This window comes from Cynoglossus semilaevis, chromosome 2 (genome assembly GCF_000523025.1).
Source record: "Cynoglossus semilaevis isolate Cse_v1.0 chromosome 2, Cse_v1.0, whole genome shotgun sequence".
Classification (NCBI taxonomy): Eukaryota; Metazoa; Chordata; class Actinopteri; order Pleuronectiformes; family Cynoglossidae; genus Cynoglossus; species Cynoglossus semilaevis.
The window spans coordinates 7,732,722-7,743,387 of NC_024308.1; the positions used below are offsets into that span (position 1 = coordinate 7,732,722).

Sequence of the window (10,666 nt, forward strand, 5' to 3'; positions counted from 1 at the left end):
ATTGTTGTAGTATCTGTATGGAGTCACAGCTGGAGTTGGGAAACAAACACAGGTATCTTTCTACTATCTCTCTGTGTGTGTATCTCTCTCTCTCTCCCTCTCTCTCCCTCTCTCACTCACCCCCTCATTCTCACAATCTCACCACAAACGCGCGCAAACACGCACATCCGTGCGCGCACGCCCACTCCTGTCCTGTCCTCTTTCCATCTTCATCTCTCTCGCTCTCTTTTTACCCCCTCTCTCTCCCCCTCTCTCTCTCTCTCTCTCCCTCTCTGTATGGATGGAGTGACAGAGGGGAGGAGACGCTCCTGGTAACCGTCGTCTACCCGCAGCGGCTCTCACAGTAGCAGAGGAGAGAAGAGGCTGCGGCGCATCGTCCCAGTCTGTCGCGGATCCCTGTCTCCGCGGTGTGACCTCACTCCTCCCCGGTGCGCCTGCACCTGGGATTTCTTCCTGCCGTTTTCTTTGCACATGGAGGCGAAGCGGCGGATTTTGTGACGAATCCTGTCGCGGAGATCTAACCTGAGATGAGACACAGCGCCACAGTGGAGGTGGAGGAGGGTTTATCGTCCTGCGTTTTCTGGGCCAGGAGCAGGCACTCAGGATGCGGCTGTTAGAGCGGGTACCTGCGCTGCTCTCACACCGGCTCGGTTCTTCCCGGTAGACCGTTCCTGTCCAGGGGAACCACCGGAGTGATTTTTTTTTCTTACCAATTATTATAATTACCTGAGAGCCGGATCCGCCGCAAGCAGCCTGACAGATGGATAACTATTCGACTTTACAACGTAAGGCAACACGTCCACAGGCAAACCTGCTGCAGTATTTGTCATTAAGTCTGCTCGTGTGTGTGTGTGTGTGTGTGTGTGTGTTAATGATGGGCATCCCCTCATGAATACTCATTAACATGCATTTCCCAGTGTGACCTCATTGCACAAAAAGCCCATTTTATATCCTCACATCCACTAATTGCATTAAACATATAATGTGCATCAATTAGTTTTAATGATGCTGCAGCAGTTCCATGTTTTTCTTCCATGTCATGTCACTGTCATATATATTTATTGATGTGTGACGTGCAAACATGTAGTTGCATGAGATGCACTAGTACTGCAGCTGAGATCATGCCTGTGTTTGCTATGTGAAGCATATGGACCTTTTTTTGATCTACTTCCTTTCCTACGAGCACAACCTCAGGCCTTTGCTGTTCTGTGATGAGCTAATAAAACAGCCGTGACTGCAGAAGAGCAGTGTGTGTGTGTGTGTGTGTGTACGTGTGTGAGAGAGTATCAGCATCTGCAAGACATCTTTTCTAGGAGCAGTAATCCTCTTGGGGACAGAAGCCTGGTCCATGTGAGGCAGAACCTAATTTCTGAGTCTCAGGCAGACGTTGTGAATTTCTGCTGCATTTAAAGGAAAACTCTCGTGGTTTTCCTCACAGAGCTCTGACTTAAGGTGTCACTGACAACTGTGTCGACACACATGATCCAAAACTCTTGAATTGTCCTGTTGAACATGGATTGAGCCCAGGAGTTACAGTACATTTTACTATGAATTACTATTTATGGCTTGATTTACTCAAAATATCATTACTAGTGTAATGCAAGATAAGAATGACTGTGTCCAACAGGTATTCAACTACCTTTTGCCATCCTGTAAGGTGTCAGGAAATGGCTCATGTTGCATTACACTTGCAATGGTATTCTGAGCACACAAAAACAGGGTGTCACACTGTTCAAGATTTAGGCCCTTTATGTTGGAAACTCATTGTCATTTTTATTTCATTAGGGAAACTGAGGTTCTCGTCTGTTGGTTAGAGAGTTTATTTTTCAAATTTCAACATGACACTAAGTATTTAAGCTTAAAAGTGTAGCTAGGTTACAACCAAAAAAAAGTATTTTCCCGTGCTCGAAGGTGAAGCTCAGTTGGTGCAATTCAGTGAAAGTAAATACAACGTCCCTGCAAGAATAACTGTGCAGAGGTGCATGTAAGATCCCCCCCTCCCAACACACACACACACACCTGTTATATCCTACAGCCTGTCACGTTATAGTTATTAACACCATATCTTATCCATTATTTAGTGATATTGGTCTAGTTGTTTCAGCCTTGTTAACCATGTACCTTATTGCAGCCGTTCCAGGCTCCATCTGGTGGAAGTGTTTTATTTTTCTGGATCATAATTTTTATTGCTCTGTTCCATCATCCCATGTTTTTTTATTTTTACCCGGCACGTGCTGTATTTCATGCTACGTCCACTGCTCTTGCACGGCACTAAAGCAACTTGCACAGAGAAAAGGCTTCGTCAAATCAAAGGGAATGTATAATTATAATCTTCAGTGCAGCTCGTCCCTGTGTGTTGCGCCCTGAGATGTGTTCTATTAATACACCTCTTTTCAGCAGGGCTGTGCAGTTGTTGCAAAAGCTCTTATTTTGTGTGATTTTCCAAATGGGCCATTATTCGTCTTCATTGTTGTTTTCTTTGGCCGCCGACAGACACACAACAGTTTGTCATTCACCAATTTAATCCAAGTTGTTTTAATGTGTACTATTCACGTTCTAAGTATTTGAAACCATGCATTCTTTTCAGGGACTAGATAAGTATATGCTGCGGTTGCCGTTGTGGCAGATGCAAGTAATATTTACATTTTCTAGTAATAATCTTATAACTGTATATATAAGTTATTACAATATTATAATAATATAACTTATAATTTCAAGTGTCAACGACTCATCTTTCTCAGTTTACAAAGCAGTATATATATATATATATTACTTTATAATTATGGTACACAACACCAAATGAACTTTTTACATTGTCAACTATAAAATAATTATGTTTATGTTGCTGTCCCAGGATGTATTGATGGATGTATTCACCCTGTAATCCAGTAGAGGTTACTAAAAGGGCTTGTGCAGCAGTTTTGAGTGAACTATGCAGGTGTGATTATTATCCTTGACTATAATTTAGTCAGTAGTTCATGTCACGACTGCTGAAACTGAAGTCTTTAATACACACAGTGGGTCAGTAATGCAGTCATGTGAAAGGCTCCACGTGGTGAACATATCTAATGCATTAACTAACGTGATTTAGCCTATAGTCACTCCACTACTCCTGTGTAGCTCAGTCACAATGCTGGTGCTGCTACTGACGGTGGTGGTGGTGGTGTTGATGCCGCCGGTTGCCTAGTGACTGTATCTGTGGAACTGGCTCCCATCGTCATGGTGATGGGCCAAGGGATAGAGACCCAGTGAGGGAAGAGGGGCAGAGATACCAGTACTGTATCTGCAGTGTGTACTGCAGGATTACCAGATGGAGTTTAGGATGGAGTGGAGGTGACGGTCGTGGCAGCACGGACAAAAATAAAATTAAAATTTTGCAGATGAAAGTCTTTGTTCAGATAAATTCCACCAACACCACATCTGTATAATAAACACCGTTCCGTTTCTGAAGTCTGAGGATTTGACACCTTGTTGATTTGTCAGTTAAGGAAAACTTGTGGAGGTCGTCGTTGGTTGACATATTTGCTAATATTATTCGCTCTACACACATTCAGGACACAGATGAAGTCAGGAGAACACCATGGCAGTGGTGTGACATCACGGGCTCTCTGATGTAATGGCAGTGCACCTACCAACACCTAATGTATCCAAGTGTCGGCCATCTTTTCTTAACGATTGCTCTACAGTTACAATTATGCTACATAATACTGCAGCTTCTATTAAAAACAACAGTAGAGCCCGACTGAGTACATGTACACACGTCACCTCAGTACACGTGTGTATACAGTACAGATAACACAAAACACACAAAAAAGACTATTTATAAAAACAACAAAGCTGTTGATATACATTAGAGAATTCCTTCTGTGTAGAATTATGGGAGAATTTCAGGGGTTATAATTTTAAATTAAAACAACATAAAAAAAACAACATAAAAAACAAGGCATTTTTTTAGGCTAATCAGGCTAATTTGTCTGTCTTAAAACTTTTTGACTTACCTTTTAACTCATCAATTCCATATTTGTAGACCAGAAGTGTGGAGAAGTCGTGTTTTCAGCCACAGTTTCCCACAGACTGAGCGTTGGCTCGTCTCTAAAAACAAGACAAATTCATCTGAAGCCTCTGTTCATTCAACTGGTTTAATGTGTGTTTTCCCCTTCGTCGTGTGTAGAACGTTCTCACGGGAGCGTCCGTTGTGTTCCGTCTTCAGTCTCAGTGATAGTGTTGCCATGGTTGCATCTTGCACATTGTTCTCTCAAGGTTATTGTTATTTATTTATTTTTGTTTGCAGGTGGGGGGGGTTGGGGGGGGGGTCTTGGAAGACATTGTATGGACCTACACAGACCAACAGAAAATAAATTCAGCTGAAGTACCCAGTGTAAGGACACTGCTAGCCTCTAGGTTATGTGTACTTGTATGAAGAATTATTGGTTTTATTGCTACTAGCTGTTGTTGTTGCTAGGTTATCAATCAGGCTGTTCGTCTGGGGGGGGGAAATGAGATTGTCCCCATATCAACGAGACAGGAAACCCACCCCGCAGCAATATTTTATAGAATTCAACAACCGAGATGCCTACGGAAATCTCCTAAGCTCAAAATCTCCTGCTATTGTTTCCAGCCAGCGCCACATTTCTACCCTGAAGTTCAAAAAAGCTCATTGCAGCACTGGTTACGTGATTCCTCGGGCTCTGGGATGAACAGCTGTGTCTCACCACGCTGCATCTTTCCTGTGATAAATTGAAGGGACATGTTCTGTAGCCTCTGGTTCTTTTCTCTGTCTCAGAAAACAAAACAAAACAAAGAAGAAAAAAAAACCCATCTGTCTTCATCAACATGAGGGAGGATGAGGAGAAGAGAATGATGATCTGTGTGCAGCCATCAAGGGCAAAATGGAGAAAGGATATCGTTGTTAGTGAGAGGTCAAAATGTTCCATGACAGAGTCAAGGCAGATTTGAAAGGAACTTGAGTTCAGTTCATAAAGGAGGCAATGAATCGGATTGGTTTGAGTTCTACATTTTCTACATAGAGTTTCTGATGTAAACAAACTGGAAATACAGTGAGAACGAAGTATTTTTTCTGTCCTCTGACGCTGAGAGATTTCGTTTCCGATCTTTCTGAACAATTTCCTGGTGAAAACCTTAGGCTTCATTCTGTAGTTTTACGTCCTGGCAGGGTTTTTTTACACGGTGTTTCACACTTGACTCAGCCTGGATGTTGTGGATGGTTGGAGTTTTTTACACCTGTCCAAAGTGTCACTAATGGTGTGAACTCGTGTAACTGAGAAATTTGGCCAAAGTTGTCGTCACATTCCCTGCCGACACAGTCACAGCCTGACGGGAATCCTGGGGAATTTTAAAACAACTACAGGTGCCAATTGGCCTTTTCCACTGTGTCACAGACTAGAGTGACTGAAGATGTGCACCGGATTCTCGCCTACCATACTGAAGGTTTAGGGTTTGATTCCAGCCAGTCCTGAAGCCCAGTATTTGTCTCTCTCAGTACCACCAACATTAAAAGAAGAGCACAAACCTACTCTATTCATCCATAACCAGTATATGAAGAATGTCATTTTCAACATCGAGAGTTCTAGTCCATTTACTAGTCCATTTACTAGTCCATTTACTGGCCATACACTGTATAACAATATGCCCCTTCCAACGAATGAAATCAATGAGTCAGAATCAAATGTTAATGTCTACCTTACATTAAAGTCAATTCACACACGTTTATTTTATATATTTTATTTCCCATGCCCAGTAAGAATCAGTAAAGGAATCGATAAGTGACGTCGAAAACTACATCAGAATCAGTCAATTCTATTTCACTTCCTTCCCTTCCACTGTACACTGAGCAGAAAAAGAACTAGAAACCTTGAGTTCTTTCCTCATCCCTACAGTCGCAGTAATCTTTTAATAAGTCTCTCAAAAAGAATCTGTGTCCTCCACGAGCTGGTCCACGTGTTGCTGAAGGCAACCCAGCTTTCTTTAAATAGGACAAAGGCCTGGGCATCCTCTGGTCTGAGGGCTCCATTAATCTTACGTACACTGTTGGGATGTTTGAATGTGAGTGAGAACGAGACAAAGAGCTCCCCCTAGGCCTCTATTCAAACCTTTAAAACACTTGTATCCATTTTATTCTGGGACATGGCGGGGACGTGGACCAGCTGAGCCTGATGATCCGAGTGTCTTAGTGTAGAAACGTGACAGACACGAAGCAGCGCAAACACACGCACTGTTTACATTTTCTATACGAAAGCAGAACGAGGCAGAAAACAAAAACTGTACATTTGGGTTCTCGACAAATGAAGTTAAAGCAGCCAAGAAAAGATGGAAAGGAGGAAAAATGAAGTTGAGCTCAGGGCAGCATCTGTTTCCTGTCCTGCTCTGTCTGTTTCTGCTCAGCTGCCACTGGCCATCAGGCATGAAGAGGATGAAAAATGGCTCTTCTCGGTGTGTTTTATCATCACAACAAGGTTCCTTTTTTTCCTTTATGCTTCATTCCCGTTAAGCAACATTATTAGAAAGATCATTTTTTTAGACGATTTTTGTGGTACGATATGTTGAGCTAGTCGTTGTTTGGAGGTATTTTAGCTGCAGGTGATTTTGGAATCCATCCAACAGTCGGACATAAACATGTGGGATGTTCTCTGTACTCTACTGCTTCTGTCTGGCGCAAAAAAAGGTAAAAAAAAAAACAAAAAACCCTCACCTAAGGGATAATCAGGCCGCGTTACCTTTTTTAAGGTGGGGTTTGTCCGATAATGGTCTCAGTTTTCACACAACCTTGACTTAATGATGCTTTGTGTTTGACAGGTAGAAGTCTGATATTATCTGGGGAAAGTTTTTCAGGATTTTGTTGGTGTAGATTTGTTGGTGTTTTAATCGTGTCTGATCTTTTTTTTTTATCAAACTGAAGAAATGCCCTCAACATTTTTTAATCATCAGCTTTTGCACAATATCAGTACTTTGTGAAAACGTATTTGAGCCAAATGTCTGAGAACTACAGTGTCCCAGTGTTTGGACCACCACCTGCCATACAGATGGTTCCTTGGTGACATCACCTAGTTCAAAACCCCAGGGATCGGCGTCATCAGGAAGGGCATCTATAAAAATAAATGTTACCATTACTGGCACCGTTCAAGGGATTAGCAAAAGACGGGTTCTTTCCAGTGAAGAAGATGGCTTTGTTTACATTTTCCTGTGGTGTGGCTTGTATATTTTCAAACGTTTCGCCCTTCACTATGGCTCATTAAGTCTGAAGACACTGTCTTAAACACAGCTTTGTCCATTGTTTTTCATTACAATGAAAAACACCCTCAGGCTCAGTGTTAGCACTGATGTGTAGAGAATGTTAATGGACCACGTCACGACACGTGACTGAGACTGAGGGGAGACCCTCAGACCTGCGTGGTACACTGTGTCACTCGAGACTCCGCTTGGTCATCGTAGATGCAGTGGAGAGTCCATGTAAATAAACCAGGACGTGTACACTCACTCCTCCGTCTGTACTGACTCCTCTGAACCCCAGTCTGTTGCTTTCAGTTTCTGCTTTGATTCATAAAGATCTGGTATTTCCTCCGTTCCGTTGGTCTTTGGTCTATTAAAAAGAATCAGCGCCGTGTCTTAATTTGTGTGCCTGTGGACTTACACTTGCTGTTTAGAGTGCATACGTCAATCACTCTGACAGGCACTTCAGCATGCTGTGAATTTTAACTACCAGCATGACGAACTCAAAAAATAGAAAGTACAAGAGCTCAGTTCAGTGGTTGTATTTTCAGAACGATCTGATTGCTTTAGTTTCCAGCATGTAAGAAGTGTAACATGTGAACATGTAGTGTCTGTTGTTACCACAGGGCTTGTTGGTCTAGAGGTATGATTCTCGCTTCGGGTGCGAGAGGTCCTGGGTTCAATTCCCGGACAAGCCCTAAATTTATTTAGTAATTTCTAGTAGAAATATATACATATACACATATATACAGTCTATGTATATATGTATATATATATATTTATATTTATATGTCTATTTATATACATATATAAATATACATATATACTCTATATATATACACATATATACAGTATGCATATATATTTATATATGTATATATATAATTATGTATATATACATATATATATATAATGTATAGCTCACAGAGTGGCTAACTGCTAAGACACTACAGTAAACTCGTAACATCAGTGAGGGCAACTTCAGACATTTGTCCAGACTGTAAGGTCAAAGCAGCGATTCACTTATGAAGACAGACTTCTGTGAGTCATCACTGACTTCCTCCTTTCTCCTACACTGTCTTACATTTTTTAAATCCTCCTTGCCCTCGTCTTCTTCTTCTTCCTCTTCCTCTCCTAGTGCTGACTGTCTCTTTCTCTCAGTGTGCAGTATATGACTTTATGTAGGCCAGATCCCACAGGTCTTATGGGCTCTATAGGTGTCCGTACGACTGCCTGCATGGCAGCTTCAGCAGTCTGTTTCCCTTCTCTTATATATGCATACATTATCAGTTCAACGGAGCCGGTTGACATCTGTGCCAACTGTACACTCAGTGTTTGCCGAAGCTAAACGTTATATACACTGTATCTACACTGGCTACAGCTGTAACTGTAGTTGTCCTGCAGAAAAATCTCATTTATTGAAACAATTACTTCAACATTTTAAATATATGCGTTTAACAATTGTGCATTTCAGAAAACATAAAGTATATTTTTAGAACGATAATGATAATATAGTCAACATCACCTCAGTAAATTCTATTTAAATGTTTCAAAAATTATAATTTTTAATTGGAACTTTTTTTATTACTTTTATTTTAATGTTAAAAATAATTGTTATATTAATATTTTCAAGTGGTTTCAAGCAATGTATTTTTTTCTTGTTTGTTGTTTACCTTTTAATTAGCCCTTATAAGCCAATTAAAACACAACAATGTTTATTTGAGATTATCTATATTTTCGCACAATATTTTAATATTTACATGGTTTAATTTACTAACTTATGCACTGGAATAAAACTTTTATATTTGATGTACGATAACAGTACTTAGTGTTTTGGCACTTGTCGAGAAACGTTATCAAAACACATAGAGTACTAATACAGTATTGAAAAATTAATACATTTTTAATGATCAACTCAACTTATTATCCTCATTTGTGCACACATTTAGAAAGTGAAAATGAATTCACTTCAAACCTGAGGAACCTGTTTTTAAAGTTACACCACGTGTTTGGCTGTTTTTCAAACTAATTATTTCAGCCTCAAAGACAGAGGTGCAGTTGAAGGTGACAGATAACAAGTACAGGTTGTCTGCAGTCTCGCAGCACATTTTGTGGCAACGCTGAATTAATCGTTCGATTCCTCGGTGTGAACATCCAGAGGATGAGCTCTCTATAAAACTCCCCACATCAACAATCATTTGAATGAGTCTGTCTATGAGCAGGGAGTCGTGATGGCGAAGCTTGGCGGTGACCGGGGACGTGGGCAGAAACATCTCACCGCTGACCGACCGTCTTGAATTGGCCTCGGGATGCCCACACGGCTGGCGGATGGCGTGTGATTTACCATTTCTCAGAGGGCGTCAGTGTCGTGACCGTCTCCTCTGCAGTGTTTGGTCACTGCCTCCTCGTCTCCAACGATCTCCTCCAATCTCTCAGTTAAGGTGTGTGTAGTTGAAGGTAATGATGGATGGCGACGCCGCGGTCGTGTGAGGACTGTTATCGTGATTAAAGGTTTGAGTGATGATGATGAGGATCAGAAACAAGATGCCTCATCTCCCTGAGAGTCCGTCAAGTGTCTCGGCAGCCACTGCTCCGAGCTCTCACTCAGTTGAATTAATGGGTTCTACCTAAGAACACAGAGTGTGTGTGTGTGTGTGTGTGCATGTGTGTGATTAGGCTTCAGTACGGTGATGCTCTGTCCATCCAGGCATGTGCAGAAGTAAGAAGTTTCAACAACGACGACGACGTACAGTTAATGGATGGTTTATAGAGGCGGTCGTCAGGTTGGTCTGGATCATCCGTTTTGCAGCATCTGTTTGTTGAGCACAGATGAGATGACACAGCTTCAAAGGTCGTCCCTCTGCAATTACATGGCCCACAGCAAAGAAAATTCTTTTGAGCAAAAATCATGATTTAAAAGTTTTTCAAGAAAATTTTAGTTTTGTGTCATGATGACAACCCTTCCCCCACTGGGACAGTCGCTCGTCTCCTTACAGCAAAACACACAGTCTCCTCTGGTGGTTGAGCACCAGTGTAATCATGTGCAGGTAGCTTACATCATCCATAATGATTAGCATGCTATGGTGTTGACTTTGTTCACCTGAGAGGACATGCTGTTCTGCCTGCAAACAAAACCAATGACATTGGTTTCTTCAATTGTCCTGCACTTGAGCTGCATGTTAAGCACCCTCTGGCTGAAGTGAGCAGTAACTACGGGAGACTTCTCGAGGAAGATGCAGCTAGGTTTACGGCTCACCGAATATATGGGCCGATTGATGCATAGATATTGTCATATAATTATATATAGATCTTTAAAAACATTACTGCCAAAACCCAGGTGAAAAATAACCTAATACACACACACACACACACTCGGAGTCGAGACCTCACCCGGTGTTTGCTGATGATTTCAGGCCCACTTCATTCTCCTCACCTGAGG

General features: G+C 41.6%; 1 protein-coding gene and 1 non-coding gene across 14 annotated transcripts in view; both read left to right on the forward strand.

Moving 5' to 3' along the window:
• lrrc7 (leucine rich repeat containing 7) overlaps positions 1–10,666 on the forward strand; it is a 70,902-nt gene that overhangs the window by 27,444 nt on the left and 32,792 nt on the right. For 12 of the 13 annotated variants that reach the window (XM_017031163.2, XM_017031166.2, XM_017031180.2 and 9 more), the window contains exon 1: positions 302–785. The exons of the other annotated variant lie outside the window; for it this stretch is intronic. In XM_017031163.2, coding sequence (XP_016886652.1) covers positions 761–785 — 25 coding nt within the window. In that variant the 5' untranslated portion in view covers positions 302–760. Of the gene's footprint in view, positions 1–301; positions 786–10,666 lie in introns of those variants that run through there. 13 annotated transcript variants of the gene reach the window in all.
• trnap-cgg (transfer RNA proline (anticodon CGG)) lies at positions 7,854–7,925 on the forward strand. The gene has a single exon. It is a non-coding gene; the product is annotated as a tRNA-Pro (tRNA).